At 32.5% G+C, this 23,841-nt stretch overlaps 4 protein-coding genes and 1 long non-coding RNA gene across 5 annotated transcripts; 4 read left to right on the top strand and 1 right to left on the bottom strand.

The window, feature by feature from the left end:
• Positions 1-302: 302 nt before the first annotated feature.
• Positions 303-1,382, top strand: LOC110697363 (probable carboxylesterase 120). Its single transcript, XM_021874744.1, has one exon. The coding sequence runs from the start codon at positions 303-305 to the stop codon at positions 1,323-1,325; it is 1,023 nt and encodes a 340-aa protein (XP_021730436.1). The 3' UTR covers positions 1,326-1,382.
• A 130-nt stretch (positions 1,383-1,512) lies between these two features.
• Positions 1,513-2,803, top strand: LOC110697148 (probable carboxylesterase 120). Its single transcript, XM_021874493.1, has one exon. The coding sequence runs from the start codon at positions 1,649-1,651 to the stop codon at positions 2,657-2,659; it is 1,011 nt and encodes a 336-aa protein (XP_021730185.1). The 5' UTR covers positions 1,513-1,648; the 3' UTR covers positions 2,660-2,803.
• A 1,014-nt stretch (positions 2,804-3,817) lies between these two features.
• LOC110697147 (probable carboxylesterase 120) lies at positions 3,818-4,999 on the top strand (the record flags this gene model as incomplete). The annotated part of the gene is made up of 1 exon (XM_021874492.1): positions 3,818-4,999. A coding segment is annotated over one exon (1,005 nt), but the record flags the coding sequence as incomplete, so codon positions are not given.
• Positions 5,000-7,154: 2,155 nt separating this feature from the next.
• LOC110697145 (carboxylesterase 1-like) lies at positions 7,155-14,459 on the top strand. Its single transcript, XM_021874491.1, has 2 exons — positions 7,155-7,998; positions 13,682-14,459. The coding sequence occupies exons 1-2, from the start codon at positions 7,390-7,392 to the stop codon at positions 14,252-14,254; spliced, it is 1,182 nt and encodes a 393-aa protein (XP_021730183.1). The 5' UTR covers positions 7,155-7,389; the 3' UTR covers positions 14,255-14,459.
• On the bottom strand, positions 9,036-13,322 carry LOC110697146. Its single transcript, XR_002506464.1, has 2 exons — positions 12,966-13,322; positions 9,036-9,231 (listed from the first exon to the last, which is right to left on the bottom strand). It is a non-coding gene; the product is annotated as an uncharacterized LOC110697146 (long non-coding RNA).
• Positions 14,460-23,841: the final 9,382 nt, after the last annotated feature.

Genomic DNA, 23,841 nt, shown 5'->3' with positions numbered 1-23,841 from the left:
AAAATGTAGCATAGAAATATTACTCCGTAGAAGTGGAATAATTACATCCAAATCCTTCTAAGCAAACAATGAAAAATGCTATGAAATTATCTCTTGATCCCATCTCTTATCACTCTAAACAAATGGCTCTTAAATAAAATATTATGACATATTTCCAATAAAATTTCGAGTAATTGGGACAGCTGTAATTACACCAACGACAATAAGAGTACAGTCTTTTTTTTGGCTATACCTTATCCAAACCATACATTTCGCTATTAAATCAACTATTTTACTTACCTTCAACCATAATCAAAATCACAATGGATGCTACAAAATTACCTGTATTCTTCCTCCTATTTACAATATTAGCAATCCTACCAATCCATAATCAAGCACAAAATTCCACCATTGATCCTTACAAATTACTCCACCTTATTCCAAATCCTGACGGTTCGATCACTCGAATTAAGGAATTCTATCCTACCGTACCACCCAACACTTCTTCTGTTGCATTCTCTAGGGATGTCCCTCTCAACCACGATAAAAACACGTGGATTCGACTCTACTTACCCAACAAGTCCGACCTCGTAAACCTCCCGATCATAGTCTATGCACACGGTGGCGGGTTTATTATTCTTAGCACTGCCACCCCTAACTTCGACTGGTTTCTCTCCAACACGGCGAGTAACCTCACCGTGTTGGTTGTCTCGGTTGAGTACCGACTCGCACCCGAACACCGCCTCCCTGCGGCTTACGACGACGTTTTGGAGGCCTTGCATTGGGTAAAAGAAAAAAAAGATGTGTGGGTGAACAAATATGCGGATGTTACAAGGTGTATTTTGATGGGGGAGAGTGCAGGGGGTAACATTGCCTACAACGTAGGATTAGGAGCGTCTATTTTAAACCATCAGCTTAAGCCGTTGGTTATTAAAGGTTTGGTTTTGATCCAACCATTTTTTGGCGGGTTAAATCGTACCGGATCTGAGTTGAAACTACCCCATTCGGCTGGCTTACCCTTGGTGATAACGGATCTTATGTGGAATTTGTCTCTACCACTTGGAGTTACTAGGAACCACCCATATTGTGACCCGATGTTCGGATGTGGGTCAAGTAATTTAGATAAAATTAAAGAGTTGAGTTGGCGGATTGCAATAGCGGGTTGTGATGGAGATCGACTTTATGACAAACAAGTAGAGGTGTTTATGTTTTTAAAAAAACGAGGCGTAGATGTCGTTGGTAATTTTAGTAAAGGCGATTACCATGGTGTTTTTGTTACTGAACTCGCTAAATCTCAAAAGCTGTTTGAATTTGTGAGAAGTGTATTTTCTTACCTTCGTTATTGAATATCTGTACCTTTTGCTCCTCATTAATTTAAGTGAAGTCCCATTTAATAACGGTACAAAAATTATCTATATATTCTATTTTAATTCTAAAGTGTAGCACAAAAAGTGACAAACAACTTTAACAAACACAATGGACCCAATACTGCCATCAAAGATGAATTTTTCAAACTTATGTCCCATCATTTTCGATAATTGAATTGATTCTCTCACATTTGAGCATTAATGAAATGCAACCAACTTTTCTCAATTTTCTTTACTTATTATTAGCTTAGATTCAAAACACAAAAATTATACTCTACTTGTACTAAGCTAAGCTACAAAAAATGAAAAACTCAACAAAACTACTAGTATTCTTGTTCCTAATTACAAGTTTGGTATCAATCCAAATTACTTTATCCAATGCTCAACCTCCCTTAATTGATCCTTACGCATTTTTCCACATAATTCCGAACCCGGATGGCTCAATCACTCGAATCAAAGAGTATTACCCGACCGTTCCACCCAACACATCCTCTAACATTGCTTTCTCTAGAGATGTCCCTCTGAACCCCGTTAAAAAGACGTGGGTTCGACTCTACTTACCCAACAAGTCCGATAACTATAACCTTCCAATAGTTGTTTTCGCTCATGGTGGTCAGTTCATTCTATTGAGCACGGCCACCCCTCAATTTGATTCATTTCTCTCAAACACAGCGAATAATCTTAACGTGTTAGTTGTCTCGGTTGAGTACCGGCTAGCCCCCGAGCACCGCCTTCCTGCTGCCTACGACGACGTTTTGGATGCCTTGTATTGGGTGAAGGAAAAAAATGACGAGTGGGTGAGAAAATATGGAGATGCTTCTAGGTGCATTTTGATGGGCGAGAGTGCAGGGGGCAACATTGTATACAACGTAGGATTACGAGCGTCTGTTCTAACCAACGAGCTAAGGCCGTTGGTTATCCGAGGTTCGGTTCTAATACAACCGTTTTTTGGAGGATCAAGTCGTAATAAGGATGGTAATTTTCAAGCAGTGGATGATTTATTGTGGCATATGTCTCTACCCCTTGGAGCTAATTGGAACAACCCTTACTTTAACCCTATGTACGGTGGCGGATCGTGTAATTTGGATAGAATCAAAGGTTTGGGTTGGAGGATTGCAATTGCGGGTTGTGATGGGGACTTCATTTTTTACAGGCAATTGGAGGCGTTTAAATTTCTTCAGAGACGAGGGGTGAATGTTGTTGGTAATTTTAGTAGAGGGTTTTACCATGGTGTTTTTATTGGTGATGCTACTAAAGCTCAAATGCTTTATCAATTTGTAAGGAATGTATTTTCACCTTATGTAACTTCTTGATGTGAAAATGCATTCTTAATTGTGCATGTTATCTTATTATAGTAAGTCTTGACTCACATATATATATTTCAAATCATATAGAGTCCATTAGTGTGGTTTCTGGCTAATAATCTACTAGTCTATGCAAAGTTGCTGAATTATTCATATTACTTGGGCATTTGTTTTCAATTATTTGATCTAGGATACTCATAACAGAAAACATATTCAATTACCTAAGTATTAATTACTCACAACTTGTATGACCCTTTAAAAAAATATATATCTCGCTTATATGATTTGAATCGCTCATAGTTTTATTAGTCATAATAAACATTCCATGTAAGGTAATAGTGCAATTATTGGAGTAAGGCTTTAGGATAGATTATTTAAAGCTTCAAATCACTAGTTCCTCTTTTTTGGGTATCAAAATGGGCTAGATGAAGCTTCATAAGGCCGTATAAGTTCATATCAGAGAAAAATCTAAGTAACTAACAATATGCACCGTTGATCCTTACTAATACATTTAAAAATTTAATTCAAGCAAAACCTAGATGGTACACCTACTAAATACGGAGGTTTCATCTAGTCACCCAAATTCCTCTTCTGTTCTTACCTTAGTATCTTCACTTACTCAACTTACAACACTTTATAGCATGCAATCTTATTTATTCGAATGAGCCACAACATTATAAATTACAAATAAAGATAAAGGATTTGAATATGTGACCAATTATATATAAGCCCTTAGTATTTACCACTATGTCGGGACTTAACCAATTAAGACCTAGTCAATACTTTGTATATATAGAGTAGCCTATTTAAAGGCACTCTCTTATTTCCAATACATTGTTCATCACCGCCGAGTCCATTATACTCCGAATAATGGTACACAAATTATATTTATCCTCTATTCTACTTTAATGTAATCCGTGATTAATGGCGCAAGTCCTAACAATATGACAAGCAACTTTAACAAACAAAATGGACCCATTACTGTCAACAAGTATGGCTATATGGTATTTTTTTCAAACTCATATGTCATCATTTTCAATGATTGATTCTCTTTCACAGTTGAGCAATAATGAAATGTAACTAACTTATTTCTCAACTTTCTTTACTTAATTACCTTAGATTCAAACATAAAATTTATACTAAACTAAAAAAAAATGAAAAAAACTAACCAAACTACTAGTATTCTTGTTCCTATTTACAAGTTTTGTATCAATCCAAATTTCTTTATCCAATGCTCAACCTCCTCTAATTGATCCTTACTCATTTTTCCACATTATTCCGAATCCGGATGGCTCAATCACTCGAATTAAGGAGTTTTACCCGACCGTTCCACCCAACACTTCCTCTACTATTGCCTTCTCTAGAGATGTCCCTCTGAACATTGTTAAAAAAACGTGGATTCGGCTCTCCTTACCCAACAAAAAAGAACACTTTAACCTTCCAATCATTGTTTTCGCCCATGGTGGTGGGTTCATTATCCTTAGCACTGCCACCCCTAGCGTCGACTCATTTCTTTCCAACACGGCGAATAACCTTAACGTGTTAGTTGTCTCCGTTGAGTACCGGCTTGCTCCCGAGCATCGCCTTCCTGCTGCCTACGACGACGTTTTGGATGCCTTGTATTGGGTAAAAGAAAACAAAGATGAGTGGGTGAGTAATTATGGGGATGCTTCAAGGTGCATTTTAATGGGGGAGAGTGTAGGGGGCAACATTGCTTACAACGTAGGATTACGAGCGTCTGTTCTAACCCGTGAGCTTCAACCCTTGGTTATCCGAGGTTTGGTACTAATCCAACCGTTCTTTGGAGGATCAAATCCGAATCGTGTCAAGTACGGTAATTTACAAAAAATGGTTGATTTTTTGTGGCATTTGTCTCTGCCCCTTCGAGCTAACTTGAACAATCCATATTTTAACCCGATCTTCGGTGGCGGATCCAGAAATTTGGACAATATTAGAGGTTTGGGTTGGCGGGTTGCAATAGCAGGTTGTGATGGGGATTTTATTTTCGACAGGCAAGTGGAAGTGTTCAAATTTCTTGAGAAACGAGGTGTGAATGTCATTAGTAATTTTGGTAAAGGATTTTACCATGGTGTTTTTATTGGCAATAGTACTAAAGCTCAAGAGCTTTACCAATTTGTCCGCAATGGTTTTTCACCTTACATAACTTCGTGAATGTTTTTAATGCTTGTATACTCAAGCTTGCATTAATTATGTATTCATCCTTAATTGCGTATGTTATCTTCTTGTTGCATATCAATATAATGATATATTGCCCAATAATGTAGACTCAAAACTTGAGCCCATATTCCTTGGGCCTTTCTTATCAGAATTAACTACAGATTTTTTTAATTTTTTTTAACAAACAATCCTAATTAATAATGTACTTGTATTAATCTTAGAATTCTATTGTCATAAAAATAAGAACACACTTAATGATTTTTTTTTTTTTTTTTTTTTGAAATAAACTTAATGAATTTCTAATATGAAAACCTACTCCGTACTAAAATTCTAGATCCAATCTAGGATAGTTTTTTCTCTTTTTTTCCTTATATTTTTTTATTTTAAAGGTCAACGTGCATGCAAGTGTGTAGATATCCCATGTGTATCGATCTAGAAATCAACCATGGTTTTCTACTTATATTCTTCACTTTTACATATTATTTTAATTAAGACTGAAGAGCTCTTTTTTTTTTTTTTTTTTTTTTTTTTTTTTTTTTGACAAAGAGTACTAATAAAGAAATACATAAAACAAACACAAAAACGCTAAAGAGACACTTACGAGCAAACTTTATTCGAGCCAAGTTGGAGTACTTGAAATCCACACTAGGCCCACGATCACGCTTTGTACCCACACAAACCACGTGGCAATCTGCAGTTGATCTAGGTTGGTCCACCAAAGAACTCATCTTCCTAAATCGAGGATGAAAAATAGATCTGTGACGGCGAAATGGTTGACCCGAAGACTCGGCATTGGAATGCAAAGTGGCGAAATGAAAACTTAAATCATAAACTTTTCCCACAAACTCCTGTGAATTCATCCCTTCCATATGACTATCAACTTCAAAAAAGGGCATTCATGCACTCCGAACTATTGTGCGCCACTGGAGCACCTAAGGACTGCTGCAAAATGGGAACCGGCTGAGACACTATTATGGGCACCGTCTACCACTCCTCATCACAGGATACTCGTAGTGAAGTAAAGGTAGAGGACATTGCTACACTGGATTTCACATTGTGAGAGACCTCTATCGTAACAGAGGGGATAACCTTCTTCTGATACGATTGCAAAATCGGAGCATACGTGGATTGCAAAATGGAAGCTGACAAGAACTCTGAAGTGGACACTGCCTATTGCTCCAATCCACCATGAAACTTAACTGATGTAGAAATAGAGGTCTCTGCTTCCCTAGAAGTAATCTTGGGGGAACTCTGTCTGGATAGAAGTTTTACTCGGACGAACTCGAATAGACATTAATGACATGGACTTACAATGGTAGAAATGAATGACATTGCCTTGCTTAACCTGCTGCAAATTTGAGGAAGAAAGCCGAAGGGATGAACTTGAACCATTTCGAGAAACAAACTCATGCATACGAGGATTCTGAGGAACAAACAACAACATAACCAGGATTATCCAAAGAGGAAAGAATGTGGAAAATACTGTCATCATTGAAATCATCCGGAAGACTTAAGAGTTTACTACTACAAGTATAATTAATAATTTGCAAGTAAAATGCACACGTGCAAAAACACGAGTTTTGTTTTTAACACCAAATCTTTTAAAAGTTGTTTTTTACCACCACAAAAAAAAAAAAGAAAAAAAAAAGAAAAAAAAGCTTTCACCACCACTTAATGAGGACTGTCGCATGGGTATTGGTCCAAAAAAAATAAAAGGAAAAAAAGATATATTACTCTCTCCGTTTTACAATGATGTTCATATTTTGACCAAATTTGTCTCACATAAAGATTTTAAATAAGAACATCATTGTAAGACGGAGTGAGTAAAATACAAAAGTAAAAAAGGGGGTTAAGATCTAGTTTTTAAATTGTATTCGTAAATATCTAACATATTATATATTCCTAATATACTTCCTCCGTTTCTTTATAGTTGCAACACACACTTTATGTATTTAAGAAAAGTGGACCTCACATGATATAATGTACTTAAAATGGGTTAAGAGTTAGGAGTATAATCAAGTGGGTCATGTGTTTTAAATAAAGGTAATAGTACAATTTTCACCATAAAAACCTTCCTTTTGTAGTGTTGTAACTATTGTGACATTTCCATTTCAGTAAATTATTGCAACTATAATCCGTGAAACGGAAGAAGTATAAGTTAATATGTGTTTCTCAGCTTATGAGGACAAAATTTGTGGATGAGAGAGGACCATAAGATTTTCATTACCAGTACTTTAAAAATGTTTTTTTCTTAAAAAAATCATCTCAGCATAGTATAGGCACAAGAGATCGATAATCATGATAGTGCGAATGAAATTAACTAGTATCATCACTTTAATTGACAAGCCATTTGAATGTAAGGCTTACCGATTAATTAATACGAGTATCTAAATTTGCTAGTCATATTTGTTTGTATTGAAAAAAAAAAATAGAAACATCTACTACTTACTCGTAATTAATTTGGACTGCACATAATCAATTAATGAAACTTTGGACTTTTAAACAAATAACAAGTTGAAGTTTATGCAATAATAATATTCCTTATTTGGTGGCAAAATTACATGCAATACAAAATACACAATACACATCAAACGCTATACCACATTATAGTCTTCCAAATTAAACCACATATTCTTCTTCTTACAAAACTAGCCAAAAAAAAAAAACCAATCAACGACTCAGATCCAACCATGGCTAATGAAGAACAAAAGTCAACTCCAATCTGCACCGTTGATCCATACGAATACCTCCAATCCAAACTTAACCCAGATGGTACACTTACTAGGTACCTTGATGTTCCATCTACACCTGCCACACCAGATCCTAACTCTTCTTCCTCTGTTCTTACCAAAGATTTTACACTAAACTCGACTTACAATACTTACGTTCGAGTTTTCCTCCCGAAAATTGCACTATCGGATCCTTCCAAGAAACTCCCTATCGTGGTGTACTACCACGGGGGTGGTTTCGTTCTTTTACATGTTGATTCTTTCTATAATCATGATATCTGTTGTGCACTTGCATCACATGCGTCGGTGATTGTTGTGTCTGTCGAGTATCGGTTGGCACCTGAGCACCGCCTTCCAGCTGCTTATGATGATGCTATGGATGCTGTGAAGTGGGTTCGTGCTTCGGTGGTTAACAAGGAGCATAGCACTTCTGATCCAACTGTAAGTTCTTCCACACTTTTAGTCTAGTCTTTAGTCTTTTTCATTGGTAGTTATTTGACTTGAGAAATACTCCGTATTGGTTAAGTCATATAAAAAGTTTTCATATTAATTCTTTGGTGTTAGGAATATTACATGGTTGATATTTTGCTACAATTTGAATAATAATAATCTAACAATACTTCAAATGATGGTATAATTTGTTTAACTACTCCGTATATCATAGTAAAAATGTAGTCAAAATTGATGAACTTTGACTTTGAAAAGTCAAATATAGCAAGTGTTGTATCATACAAATGTTTCTTAATGATTAATAACAATTTATCAAAGTAATTTTTTATAACTTTTTTATGCGGATCGAGTAAATTTTTTGAAATATACAAAGGTGAAATTTGGGTGCTCAAAAACCCGAATTACTGTAATATAGAATGATAAAATATACTTCGTACTTCATATTATATATAATAGGCTGTCAAAAATTCGGAAAAACGCCATTGAAATCCAGTAATCGAAGAGAAGAACCCAAGAAAAGAAAGGCAGAAGCAATTTAATTGAATAGAGAATAATAAATTACAGAGAGAGTAGTTGAGAGTTTATTACACACACTTATTATTACAGCTATTATTGAATCATATAGTCAACAACTAAAATTACAGAATAAAAATAATACAGCTATAGAAGAGGAATTATGTTACAACAGAATTCGGTTATTGAACTGGGCTCAACAGTATACTCAACAGCCCCCCTCAAGCTGGGCTCACTAAGTGAAAAATGTAAATCCGCACCGGTTCAAAACCACCCTTTCGCACCAGTTTTGAACCGGTGTAGAATTGAGGGATGCTAAAAAGAAAAACTTTTCGCATCGATTCAATTCAAAACCGGTGCGAAAAGTTCCAAAAAAAAAAAATTGGCACCGGTGCCAAAAATGCCCAAAAAATAAATAAATTATGAATTAAGATACAACGAACAATAAAAAAAATTATGCCTTACAAAAATAAAAACAAAAATTTGCAATTTTCCACTTACAAATCAACACATAATTAACAACAAAACACCAGAATCGTAATATACATTCATCCAAATAAATTGTTATTTTACAATATAATAATAATAATAAACTGCAACAATGAACAACGAAACACCAAATGCATCTTCAATCCTTTTTTATGTGCAGTCGTGTTTTTAGCAAAAATTATCACCATACTCGCATCTAATGAAATTATCATCATATACTACCTGCACCAATTAAAACACCAAAATTAATAAAACCCAGAAGATCTAGTAATTATAATCCACAGAACAAAGAAAAATCAAATATCAGAAATTTCAAAATCGAAAAAATCCAGAAAGTTTGAATCCGGAAAAACCCAAAAAAACCCAAAAATTTCGAATTAAGAAAAACTTAGAAATTTTGAACTCAGAATCCAGAACCCAAAAATTTCGAACAAAGAAAAATTCAGAAATTTTAAACTTAGAAAAACCCAGAAAAATTTAGAACCCAGAAATTTAACAACCCAAAAATTTCGAATTCGAAAAAATCCAGAAAGTTTAAACCTAGAGAAACCCAAAAAAACCCAAAAATTTCGAATTCAGAATCCAAAACCCAAAAATTTCGAACAAAGAAAAATTCAAAAATTTTGAACTTAGAAAAACCTAGAAAAATTTAGAACCGAGAAAAAACTAAAAACCCAAAAATTTGGAACCCAGAAAAACCCAAAAGAAATCAGAAAAACATAGAACCCAGAAATTTCTTCAACTAAACATAAAAACTCAGAATCCAGATCCCAAAACCCAAAAATTTCTTCAACTAAACCCAAAATCCAAAAACCAAAAATTTCGTACAAATTACATCAATTATACCCAAAAAATTCAACAAATGACATCAATTGAACCAAAACGAAAACCTAAAGAACCCAAAAACCCTAACCTCAAATTTGACGGTTGATGCTTGCATGTTCGAATAATCGACAGCGGCAGCGAAAATTGTTGTGCTTGGTTTCGAAAATTCAACTATGGAATCTAAAATGAGGAAGAAGAAGATAAGAGAACAACGAGAAGAATAAAAGCTTAGAGAGAAGGAGAGAAGAACGAAAGCTTAGAGAGAGGAAAAAAGAACGAGAGATGAAAGAGATGGAGAAATAAACGAGAGATTAGAGAGAAGGAGAGAAGAAATAGAGAGGCGGATGAGAGAGAGATGGGCTGATGAGTATAAAGGGTTTAGGTAATTTAAGGGGAATCGGTTAACCGGTGCCTTTTTTTTTTTTCTCTTATTTAATTCGCACCGGTTCAAACTGGTGCATAAAATATCAAAGCTTCCTGCTAACTAAAGCTTGAATAGTATCAATATCATCACCAGTTAGTATGATATCATCAACATAAATGGCTGCAATAGTGATTTTTCCATTAACCTTCTTGAGAAAGAGAGAAGCATCACTGTGACATTAACTGAATCCCTGTTTGTTCAAATATGTAACCAACGGAGCAAACCATTGTCTTTAAGCCTGCTTTAGTCCTTAGATAGACTTCTTAAGTCTGCACACTTTACCAGGAAAAGCTATCATACCCTCAGGCAAGGACATGTATATTTCTTCATTAAGATCCCCATGGAGCTGAGAAAGGCATTGTTTACATCCAACTGATGCATATCCCAACCTTTACTGGCTGCAACAGCAATAATACATCTGACAATGGACATCTTGACTACGGGAGAAAAGGTTTCCTCATAGTCCACTCCATATTTCTGAGTATAACCTTTGGCTACCAACCTAGCCTTGTATCTTTCTATAGTACCATCAGAGTAAAAGACCAAGTTACACCAATGTTTGGAAGATTTAGCAGGAAGCTTTGTTACATAATCTTTCATCCATTTTGGAGGTTCTCTATGCCTAGAAGATGTTCTTGTATCAGGTTGTCTGTCAACCTGAACTGTATATAGGATATCAACAACTTCTGAAACTGAGATGATAGGATAAGGAAAAGAAGATGAAGTTGAAGTTGGAGAAGAAATAGTAGTGGAAGAAGGAGGAAAAGAAGATGATGAAGAAGAAGAAACAAGAGTAGGAACAAGATTAGGAACAGGATTAGGAACAGAATTTGTATTCTGCTATGAGGGAAGAATAGGATATCCTTCATTATAATCTACAAAAGGATCTGAGAAAATATGACTCTGATTTTCATTTGGAACAAAAAATTGGAAAGGATTGTTATTTTTGGAACACTGAACATGAAAGGGAAAGTGCTATTCATAGAATTGAACATCCCTACTGACTGTGATATGATTGTCTGTCAAATGAAGAACTCTATAGCCTTTTTATGTAGGTGAGTACCCAATAAAGACATAGGCATCTGCTCTGGGATCAAACTTAGTTCTCCCTATTTTTGTGGTTGAAAATAACAAAGACAGCCAAAAGTTCTAAGACGAGACAAATCAGATTTGGTATTATGTAATTTCTTGCAAGGAGAAAGGTTATTTAGAACAGATAAAGGCATTCTATTGATAATATGGGCTGCAGATAACACACACTCTCCCCGGTATCTAGGTAGTACTTTAGATTGAAAGTATAGCGCCTTGGCTGTCTCTAACAAATGTTTGTGCTTTCTCTCAACAATCCCATTTTGTTGAGGGGTATCACTACAATTAGTCTGATGCAATATTCCTTTTGCAGCATAAAACTCAGCAATCTTCCCTTCACTCAACTCTTTAGCATTATCAGACCTAATACACTTCACTTTATATCCATGTTGATTCTCAACGAAGGTAACAAAATCAATCAGGATTTTAACAGAATCTGACTTAAAATGCAACAAGTGTACCCAAGTATGTCTTGTGAAATCATCAACAATGGTTAAAAACATTGAACAACCATTATGAGTTTTATGTCTATAAGGTCCCCAAACATCAATATGCACAAGTTCAAAAGGTAATTTGGTTTTTATTTCATTGTGAGGAAAAGATTTTCTACATTGTCTAGCTTGTGGACAAATTTGACATATATCATCACACCAATCTTTTTCTCTTATTCCAGGAATAGCATAACTAAGTTGTTTAAAAGGTACATGCCCTAACCTTAAATGCCAAATTTTAGCATCATTATTTGCATTACAAGCAAAGGAAACTTTATCACTACTTACGGTAGAGGCTAGGTGAGCTGCACTGTCTTCAAGGGTGCTAGCAAAGAGACTGTCAAGAGAACCTGGGAAAAGGTTGTCATCAGCTTGGTATAAACCAGATTTTTGCTTACCAAGAACAAGTTCCTTGGACAAGGAAGGACTCTGTATAATACAAGAGTCAGCAGAAAATTTGACACAACAAGGCTGGTCTTTGCAAAGCTTATGAACAGAAATGAGGTTGAATTGAAACTCAGGAACATATAGGACATCTTTCAACACAATTCCTTGTCCTAAAGAAATAGAACCTATATGGGATATTAGGACTTTTCTTCCATCAAGAATAGTAATGCTATTTTCCTCAGAATGCATCATATTACGACTATCAAACATACTTAAAAACTTCTGTTATGAACTTGTGATTATTATTATCAGAAGGATGAATATAGTACACAGTATTAGGATCTTGAGTTAACTCCACAGTTTGATCTCCAACCATTTTAATCAATATTAAATGATGAATTCAAACAATTCTTGAAGAATCAATCAACTATTTCTTATCAATCCAAAAAATTTCTCTCGAGAAACTTCACAATTCCACCAACAAATTCAAATAAAAACGATATTTAAGAAATCAAACAATCACCAGAAAGTTTCAACAATCAAATCACCACAAATCCTCAAATAAACGATTCAACCAACTATAACAACAATTCAGCAAACGAAATAAAAAAAAATACCAAAGAATTCCAAAAACAATCAATTTCTACTGGATCAACCAATTACTCAAGCAACAAACCCAAAAAATCTCTAGAAAACTATAAAAAAAACTTCGGAAAAGAAAACGAAGAAATAATTCGAACCAGCTGAATTTTTCGGTCGAAAAATTCACAACTCCGGGAAACAAATGCATAGCTCTGATACCATGTCAAAACTTCGGAAAAACGCCATTGAAATCCAGTTATTGAAGAGAAGAACTCAAGAAAAGAAAGGCAGAAGCAATTTTATTGAATAGAGAATAATGAATTACACAGAGAGTAGTTGAAAGTTTATTACACACATTTATTATTACAGCTATTATTCACTTATATAGTCAACAACTGAAATAACAGAATAAAAATAATACAGCTGGAAAAGAGGAATTCTGTTACAACAAAATTCGGTTATTGAACTGGGCTTGCAATACTTGGGCTGGGCTCAGCAATATACTCAACATAGACATCAGATTAAAATACTGAGTATATGTGACAATCAAACTAAGTATGTGACGTATAGTTAACTTAGTTATACTCGAAGGGCAAAGTTTATCAAAAATTGAGGTAAAGTATTTTTTAAATAAATTTAATACCGAAGTAAATTACTTCATCTATATTTTTAATACATGAAAACAAATTGGCTTTATTATAAGCTCACTAAGAGTCAACTTATTGTATGTATTACGATATAAAAGAAATAGAAGTACATTATAGAATATTCCGTACTTTTTATAATTACGATTCCAAAAACTAGTTTTAATTAGATAATCCCCTGAATTTTTTTGTTGTCTAAAAATATACGGAATGATTTATTATGTGTGTAGGATGAGTGGTTGTCCAAGTATGGAGACATTAGCAACTGTTTTTTGATGGGAACAAGTGCTGGAGGGAACATAGCTTATCAAACAGCATTAAGGGCATCTTATCTCATTGACGATCTCAACCCCTTGAAATTTAAAGGTGTTATTTTGCATCATCCATATTTTGGTGGGTCCGAGCGTACCGGGTCGGAGTTGAGGTTCATTAATGATCCGTATTTGCCATTGTCGGGTAACGATTTGTTTTGGGAGCTGTCTTTGCCCGAAGGGGTGAGTCGTGACCATGAATTTTGCGACCCGTTATCAGGGTTAACGGGTGATGGATTGAGTCGGATAGAAAGGATCAAGGAGATGGATTTGCGGGTGTTGGTCACGGAGTGTAGTGGTGACCCCCTTGTGGACCGTATATCGGAGTTTGTTAAGGTGTTGGAAGATATAGGAGTTAATGTGAAGGGGCATTTTACTGAAGGAGAATATCATGGAGTGGATATTTTGGACCAAAAAAAGTGTGAAGAATTGCTTGTAGTTCTTCATGATTTTATCAACTCCTGCTTGAATGCTGAAAATGTTGCGTGTTGATGAAACATTGTAATTTGCAATTCAAGTCTTTACTACTGTGCTTTTTATTGAATCGTCTAATTTAGCATATCAAAATTTACTTTGAAGTTATTACCACAAAAAACGTGTACTTTAAAATTTATAACATAATAAGACATCAATCGGTGTTATACATAAAATAATTTATAGTTTTGCTTTTATCTTCTTACAGATTACTGGTATTATTTTATACTTAAGTCATAAATTTTTCGATATCCATTGATATATGTATGTTCTTTCCTCATGAAATCACGAGTCCTCAAGTCATTGCACAGCTAACTGAGCTAAGTTGTCTAATTACAAGAAATCAATAAAGAAGGCAGTAATCCAGAGTTGGTTATCCATTTTTTATTTTTATTTTTTTCTTTTTGGGTGTTTTGGGCTGCGAAGAAATCAATATGGGCTTTTGTATTAGTGCCCAAGGTCAGGTGGAAAACAACTAGAATGAATTGTCTGTTGAGGACAAATAGCAGTTTATATGTTTTCCATGACAAAATTTTATACAAGTACCATAGTCCATAGGTCCATAGCAGAATTCAACCCACACACGATCCTCACGAGGAAAGTATGGCATGGTGGTGAATTGGCCATGTGGGATTAGTTATGCTTGAGGTTGCTCTTTAGACTATTATGACATAACACGACACGATAAAAAATTAGTATTTTAAGCTATAGGCTGGATCTAGCGAGCCCATGATACATGAATGCATGATACAACACATTTTGGGAGTAAATATGTACTATAAGTTACTACGGAACAATTTGATTAAGTAGTGTTAATGTTAAACATCTTGATATGTTTAAGGAAAATAACATCGGAACATAAAAAAATTAATACTACGGAGTAAGTAATTACGTATTGCTCTCACTTGCCTTTGCATTTTATCCAAGAAATCATATTAAAATTATGCCTTATACATACACTTTGTAAACCAAACAACATTTTAGAGAGAGAACATTTTGACTGGTATCCGAAATTAAGGGTCCACGAAACACCTATATTATATAAAATGCTTTTTTCCAGTGAAAATGTATTCATCAATAATTAAGATGTCTTCACTATAATGCTTTATACTCGGTTTAGATCTATTATTGTTGCTTACATTGACCGACTATAGACTAAATGCTAAAGATTTAAGGTTTATAGCATGTGTATCATTAATTAGTTAGACGTGATTTACATTAAAAAATATATATATATATATCAATAAAATTAATGCTTTCAAGTTTCAAACTAATGCAAAATACTATTGATATTTGATACTTCCCCCTCACATTAGAAAATGTAAGACCTTCAAACATGTCAACTCAAAACTAGTAATTAGTTAGAAGTTCAAAACGATTGTCGATCAATAACACGATTATATTATGATTCTAAGTCTTAAAAAAATACGAGTAAACAACCTTCAAAAAATAACAAAAATTATGGTCAAAATAAAAGTATACATATAATTATATAGCTAGATCACGACTCATTTTCCACAACATTATTATTCGGAGAACATCACAATGTTCTTGGCGTAAAATCCGCATGAATCAATGGTCAATTAAATCAATTAAGTAACAATATTGCATGATTGAGTAATTAAGTGCGACGTTGCAAGAAGTATAGTACCCACGAGAGGAATAGGAGATGATTTTTGTTCACAAGATCTTGCCACGAAGACCAATTTCAAAGATTTTATACAAAATTATACTTTTGTTGACAACATGATGTGTACTAACCACTAATGTGGTTGAGTTCACTGCAACATAATCATTACAAAGGGCCAAGTAAGATCATAAATCTCAAAGCAAAATATACTCCGTTTGTCGAAATTAATAGTCTAATTTGAATTAGTGATATGATGACTGGTATTTTATTTACGCAACTTAGCTTAACTTAATATGAAGTATATTGTATCTAAACTTATCTTTTTTACATTTTAGTTTAACAACTTTATTTATTTTTGCTGAATTTTAAATAGTTATAATTAACATATTACTTCTAAACTTAAATAAATATTGAGGATGATAGAGCTTGAGTTAGAACATATACTACCTCCATTTCATATTATTTGTAACGATTAGACATATTCTACGCACACTTTACATCAAATCATTGCAGATAATATGAAACGGAGGTACCCTATAGTATAAATCTGTTAGTATATCCTGTCAATAAAAGTCATATCATTATGTAAAGTACTTAACAGTACATAAGGAGTGTAAACACAACTATACAAGGGAATGTTTGAACTTTAAAGTATAGTATAACATGTTTTAATCATTATGATAATATATTTTAAGAAGCATTTAAAGGATAGAATATTATAATGTTACATTTATAAAAACAGTTTGTGGAGGTGCCAAATCTCATCTACCCTATAAACTTTCCCCGCTACACTAGATGAAATCAAATTACATCTACATTAATTCAATCGAGATTCGTTATACTCTATATGCTCCTATTTTTTTTTTAAAAAACAATCCTTATTTAAACAAGTCAAACACAAAAGTAAAAATTTAATTATTTTAGAGTATATTATATAAGTTTCATAATTTTTTTCCAAAAAAAAAAAAAAAAAAAAAAGGAAAATCATGATAGGATCATTTAAATTAGTTATATCCACATTGAAAATCCTAATTAACATGGTAAAAGCATTTGATTAGTAACACCCACAAAAAGACAAAAGTCAAAGAATTTTTTGGTTATAAGAATCCAATGCATGCCATGGAAAAAATAAATTATCACTGGCAAACTATTAGAAAGAGTTTAAAGAGAAACTATAATAAAATGACTAAACATCAAAAAAAAAATCAGGAACACTTGGCAATCAATAAACTAATTAAAATGCATATACTAAATAGAAAAGAGAAAATGACAAACCTATGATTTAACTTAAAATAATAAAACTTGTAAAATAAATACCAGAAATAATGGAGCTTTCCAAAAAAAAAAAAAGAAATAATGGAACTTGGATTTATCTATACCATGAATTCCACTCAAAATTGACATGAAGTTCCCATAAAATTTGTCGTTTTGATGCATGCAATCGACAGGTTAATTATTCAAAAAACCAACTTTTTTTAGCCAAAAGAAAAAGAAAAAAAAACACAAAACAAAATAAGAGCTTCATCCCAAAAAAATTAGTTGAGTCTTGATAAGACTATGCTGTAATATTAAGCCCGCCATGATGTGGTCCTTTGTAGATCAGGATTGATCGAAAAACTACATAAAACAAAAATTAAATGAATTTATAATATGAGCAAAAACATGAATTTTGCTTTTAAAAGGAAAAAAAAAAAATTAATTTCCAAGGTTGAGTTTTTTTCCCGCTGTTTTTATTACCCTTGAATTCTTCTATAGTACGTACCATACTAAACGTTAAGGACCAAACCCTACGTGCTTACAAAAATATCTCGATTTCTAATTGTTATACACTTTGTGGGCTTAATATGGTATATGGAGTACATTCTTTTAAATATATAAGGAATTATTATTTTTTTTACTTGTATCAATTTGACTTTAATAATTTTCAATTCAAAACTTTGACCATTAATATAAATTTTGTCTTAAAAAATTACTGAATTTTGATATTCAGAAAATATACATAGTAATCAATCCAACGAAAATTAAAAGAATGACATTTAATTTTACAAATTAGTACTCTGTATTAAAATGTGATCAAAATTAGTGTATAGATAGGATATAAAGTCAAAAAATGATGCTTGTTTTGAGAAGCGATAAAATAATATTTGCTTGATTATTGTCAAATAACTAGAATTTCATATTAATATAAAATATGAAAAAACACTTTGTATATAAATGAAAATTACACATTACTACGAATGACATAAAAATGTTACGGAGTAATTTAGATTTTTATATCATCCTCTGTGTACAAGTCACAAATAACTATATTATAGACTAGAAATCAAACTCAGGTTCACGTCATCACCTTCAAGACTTTGCCAGTTGTCATCCCCTTAAAACACTAGAGTTAGTTAAATTTTGAATTTGATTGAAACTACTGGTTCAGTTGCAAGTGGCGCTTAACCGTACCTCGACTGGCCGACTACAAAAACTTGAAAAAGAGAGATCGAGAAAGATAAGAGTAGAGAAAAACAAAATTAAATGGTTGAATTTCATAAAAGAGCGCGATTAAAAGAAATGGATCTTGTCTTGTTATTCTAATAAAATGATATCTATGACTAAAGATTTCACTATCAATCACTAATTAACCAACAAAGTAAACGACAGATGCACATTTAGAAACAAACAACAATATATCTGAACTAATATACCTTGAATAACCGTTATATGTATATACGTTTGTGTATGACATGCTGGCACCGTGGTCACGTACTAAATATTATATATTAATTAATGTTTAATAATTAGGAATCCGGATCTTAGGTTATACAATTAATTAATATATTTGCATGGAGTTATTCTTGATTAATAATAATTGCAAAGCACGACGAGGTATCCGATCCTAAACAAGTTTAATCATAATAATTATATGCATGATTTTTGTCATTATATAGCTCAATATCAACTAATTAAAGTATTGCTTTGGTCAATTTTTTAATTAATTTTAGCTCAATGATCAGTTTTGTAGAAAGTAGTCCATAGCCACCAAAAAAAAATTATTGATTTTTGTCGTTTATGATAAAATCAAATTTTTGAATAGTAATCTTCCATTTTATCTTTTGCTTTTAAAAATGTGCCTTGTTTAACTTTCTAGATCGCAACTTTGGAGCTACACAACCAATCATATAAGTATGCAATTGTTTTTAGCTATACAACTAGTAGTAAATATTATAAATATGCAATTGTATTTAGCTATACAATTAGTATGAACTAATTAGCTTTATACAATGCAAGTAGTTTTTAATGATCTACTTTATTCCATTCTATCATCTATCTTACCCCCCATAATCCAAAATTAAAGTTGTTTTAGCTTATAATTACTTACATTTAGATTTTGATTTATTTTAATTTACTAATTAAATTACATGCATAATAAACATTAGCTTTAATATTGAATTTGATCGACTCAAAATTGGTAGTGCATGTTAATAAGATACTATACATATGTAACTATATATAGAATAACATAGAGCAATCAATCTTAATATATGTTATGTAGCCAATAAGAAAAAAAGTAATATGTAATTAAGAGGAAACTTAATTGACATGTTCAAATATAATAATACTCCGATCCATAAATCTCTTGTAAAAGAAATTGCTATTCTGATTGATACAAGGATTTCTCTCGTAACTTGTGTCAATATTTAAGAGAAGCAATTAAAGTATTACTCCGTAGTAGATAGATATCCTACTCGACTTCCAATTCTCCTATGCATAATAAAACAATAGTTGGAGGTAAAAAGGAAGATAGCTAGCTAGACTATCTTTTTGTTTAGAGACTACTATTGATCTTTCTGCAATGTATATTTCGGACTAAAATTTTGCTTTAAAAAATAAATTAAAGATAATAATAAAGCAATATTATGAAATAAGAACAAGCTTTTTTGTTTGTCTTTGGCAACTAAGATTTGGTAGAAGCAAAAGCTATTGCAAAAAGCTTTGAGACTTTCCACGTGTACTAAACAATGTTGCTAAAACATAAATTAAAAAATTTAAATTAGGTCCCAAATTAATTAACAGAAGAAATCAAAGCTATCACAACATGTCTAGCTAGTTGTCTACATGTATGGAAAACTTTCAAAATCAAGTCGTGGTGCTTGTTTATTAATTTCGACAGTTGATTACGAATATACAGTAAGCTAACTTGTATTTTTCTTTTATAAAATAACAAATATATTCATTAATTGAAACTCTTATAAAGCCAACTTTTTGTTGTTTTTGAACTCTTTAAAAGCCAACTTGTATGTTGTTAACTATTTCTGTTTTAAAAGTTTTGTGGGGTAATTGAAAAATACTTGCAACATTATATGGATTGGATAGGATTTAAGGAATTTGTTGGTGAGAATTTGAGCTAAGGCTTGCTTTCAGATTAATCTCTTAACGTCCAACTTCCAAATACATATCTATCACTAGTGCATTGTTATGTATGTATGTAGAATCAAAGGTATAATGGACATTGTAGTATATTATTTAGACGCTCGTCTCTTATTGTATCCGAGCTCTTATAATACTGCGTATAAGATATTACATACAAGAAGTAATTAGTGTGTGTTGGCTCAAAATTGTTATAATAGTAAAGAGGTGGTGAACGGGATATATATTATAGTTTAAGCACTTGTGATGGAGTGATTGAAGGAAGTAAAAATTTTCATTGAGGTTTGAATTTAGGTAATAAAAGATATATCATTCTTTACTCTTTGTGAAGCACTATTCATCAAATAATTGTTGTGTAATAGTTGGTTAAAGGTCGGCTATTAAAAACAATATCTAACTACATACCCCAGGTATATCCAGAACAAATAAGATTATTGTGTGCCCAATTTGAATTAACACTATCCGCATATAGATAGAATAATCTTATAACATGGTAAGAGATCTGACATCGGGGCAACTCGATCATGTTAAATGTCTAATGAGATATATACATGCATATACCTTTTCTTAACTTGAAAGGAGGAATAAAAATTATAGAGAGCGGGGTCATGATAGTTTGAGAAGAACAAACTTAGGTTGTTCACTAGTGGCAATGAGAATATGGCCAGCAAAAAATGTAAAGACTAGGACATGTCAAATGAGGCTGGTGAAATCCATGGTGCAATCTTAGCAAGTGTCCTTATATGTGGGATGAAAAAGAGTAACGACAATTTGAATTTGTAATTATTCTAGGGTTGTCAAGTTAAAGCCAGATGAGAAGGGGGAATAAACCACAAGGTTTCCACGTGATTGCGGGCCTTTTGGAACAAGGGAAGTTTTAGTAACACTAGCTTACCCTAGCTACTAGTCTAATACTATTAATTTCATAGCCTTCAATTCCTATTTCCTACCTATGTGTCGTTTTCTTCATTTGTATGCACTTTCCATATTAAAGGCTCCATTATTTATGGTACAATGCCCTTTTAAATTGATTATATATATTCGTAGTGTATACATTGACAAAGACATAATCATCACACATTTGTGTACGATAGGTTACAGATTCGAATTCCCCATATTCTTTTGAAATTTGTACTATATTGTCCTTGTAGCTTATTCGGATAATTATATATTAGTATATAGTTTTAGCTTTTATAAAGTTTTAATCCATAGTTATTTTGTTTTCATGTAATCAAATCTTATATGAAGTTAAGGTGATGGAGTAATGACATCAGTCCCTAGCTCACATTTCTAAGATCGAGGGATCAAACCTCATACAACTTATTTGAGGGATTTTCTTATCTCTTCCCTCAAGAGAATCCCATTCTTCTTACAGCTTCCCTTGGCCCAGCGAGGTATTAGGAACCAAAAATAAAATAAAATCAGATTTATTTATATCATTGTATACTTTTGGTATGCATGTATTACAATATGATTTTGTTGCATATTACTTGATTTTAGTCAAGGTCCGATAATCTAAGAAAAAGTAGTCATGGAATGAAAAAAATGTGGATCATGTGTATAAAGACTAAAAACTTTGATTTACTATTTAATATAAAGGTGTGTGCATTGGATCTTCCTATTTCATGCCTACTGTATTAGTTTAAACATGTAAGGTCATCTAAAGATAGCCTATTTTTCTTGTCAAAATTAAATCAAACCAAATTTGTCATTATGTTTTAAGTAACCCAAAGATGTCAATTAAAACATGGAAATCGAACAACATACAATTTACAAAGTAGGTTACTAATTGACCTATCTAACTATAGCCTTCATTTATCACATGGACTTCTTCTTCTGTTTTTTTCAAGGTATGCATGTGTAAGTCTTCTCTCATCATCATCATAGACATGCACTTTCCACATTGAAGAAATTTGCTAAGATAATATATACTTGAAGAAATTTGCTAAGATAATATATGTACGAAGTATATAGTTGTACCATCCACATGATATAACCAGTTGTATAATAATAGAAATTGACAATAAACCTTTCAAAGAAATTGAAAAGGGAGGATTAATAACTATTATTAGTCTCTCTTTCGAATCTCATATTATGTTCTATCGACTGACACATGTTTTTCCTCCACGAGTGAACATGTATTAAAAAGAAAGCAGGCCGAATTTAGGGCTCCTTATCTCCCATAATCGGGATAAAATTAGTACTCGATCTAGAGTTGGCCTATATGAGGCTGGATCGTGCATATCTGGAAAAAACTGATGGTTCGTTGAAAAGCAAAGTATAGTATTTGATATGCTTACTAAACAAGATTAAAATTGGTAAATACTTTAACCTATAAGTTTTTGCAACGTCTAATAAATTGATAATTTATATAGAGTATGCAATACGTGAGTCAATAAAAGAAGAAAAGTTCAAATTTTCTCTACATGAGATAACTATATTTACCCACGTACTAATTAAATACTCCACAAACATATAAATCACATTCGATATAGGTAAGTTAAAGTGTACTATGTGCTCGTTCGAATATGAGTATCACCTATAAATATTTGCGATGTTTAAAAAAACCTACCCATTGAAAAGTAAAAGTGGGGTAATTTAAATTCGTTTGTACGCTAGCTAAAATGATAATTAATCATATATTTATAATTTTTGGTACTGTTACTTAATAGTGGGGGAAATAGTGTTCTTTCAATTCGTGGGGACTTGAAGAATTTTAACTCTATGCTTGATTTTCATAATGTACTGCATATTCATAAATTAACATCAACAGAAGAATGTTGCAGTGTTTAAAGACAAGCACCACGACAAATGTTGCAAGTATTCCTTGACATACTATATTGTCACAACCTTCCAAATCTTCAGATATAAAAATATACAAACCTAAATAAATGACCAACATTTATTTGCAGCTAATTTAATTGAGTCTATTATTAATTTCTAATGGATTTTAGCTTCTCTTTTGAATCATTCAATTAATTTTGTGGGGGCCATTTACTTGGAAGTATATACTAAAGTGTCTTTTACCTCCTGCCCATGTAAATCCAACTAAATAATCAATTTTCATTGGTTATATGCCAAATAATATGACGTAGATTCTGCCACCATTACATCATTTTTATTCACCCAATTACAATTCGCTATATATGAGTATGTATGTGTAATACCTAAATTCTTTGTATACAAACCTTTAAGGTGTTAGTTACCACTCCCAGTGTTTGATAATGTTAATTAAGCATCTATATTTTTTTTAAGTTGGCATTTCATAAATTTATATTAATAAAGTAGTTAATTTTTCCTTAAAAGTTATTGAAAAAACTATTAATTAAAGATTTTGATATAGTTTTACCTAACAAATTTGTGGGTCGTAAAACCTCCAAAAGATTATGTAAAAAGAATATATTCAACTTTTTAGTCCCTTTTCTTAATATATATATATATATATATATATATATATATATATATAGTCCTTGCACCCTTTTTTTTTTTTTTTTACAGAGTTGACTCGTAATCAGTCTTGTTGTATAACCTTTTGAACTCGTAGGTTATATTTTTTTAA

This window comes from Chenopodium quinoa, unplaced genomic scaffold (assembly GCF_001683475.1).
Source record: "Chenopodium quinoa cultivar QQ74 unplaced genomic scaffold, ASM168347v1, whole genome shotgun sequence".
In the NCBI taxonomy this organism is placed as follows: domain Eukaryota; kingdom Viridiplantae; phylum Streptophyta; class Magnoliopsida; order Caryophyllales; family Amaranthaceae; genus Chenopodium; species Chenopodium quinoa.
The sequence above is the reverse complement of the archived record's forward strand: the minus strand, read 5'-3'. Positions and strand labels throughout refer to the sequence as shown.

Bases quoted from the DNA above. Each gene is read 5' to 3' on its own strand.
- LOC110697363 (XM_021874744.1), top strand. From the start codon at position 303: ATGGATGCTACAAAATTACCTGTATTCTTCCTCCTATTTACAATATTA.
- LOC110697145 (XM_021874491.1), top strand. From the start codon at position 7,390: ATGCAATACAAAATACACAATACACATCAAACGCTATACCACATTATA. The intron at 7,999-13,681 runs GTAAGTTCTTCC...TTATGTGTGTAG, and splicing joins ATAGCACTTCTGATCCAACT to GATGAGTGGTTGTCCAAGTA.
- LOC110697148 (XM_021874493.1), top strand. From the start codon at position 1,649: ATGAAAAACTCAACAAAACTACTAGTATTCTTGTTCCTAATTACAAGT.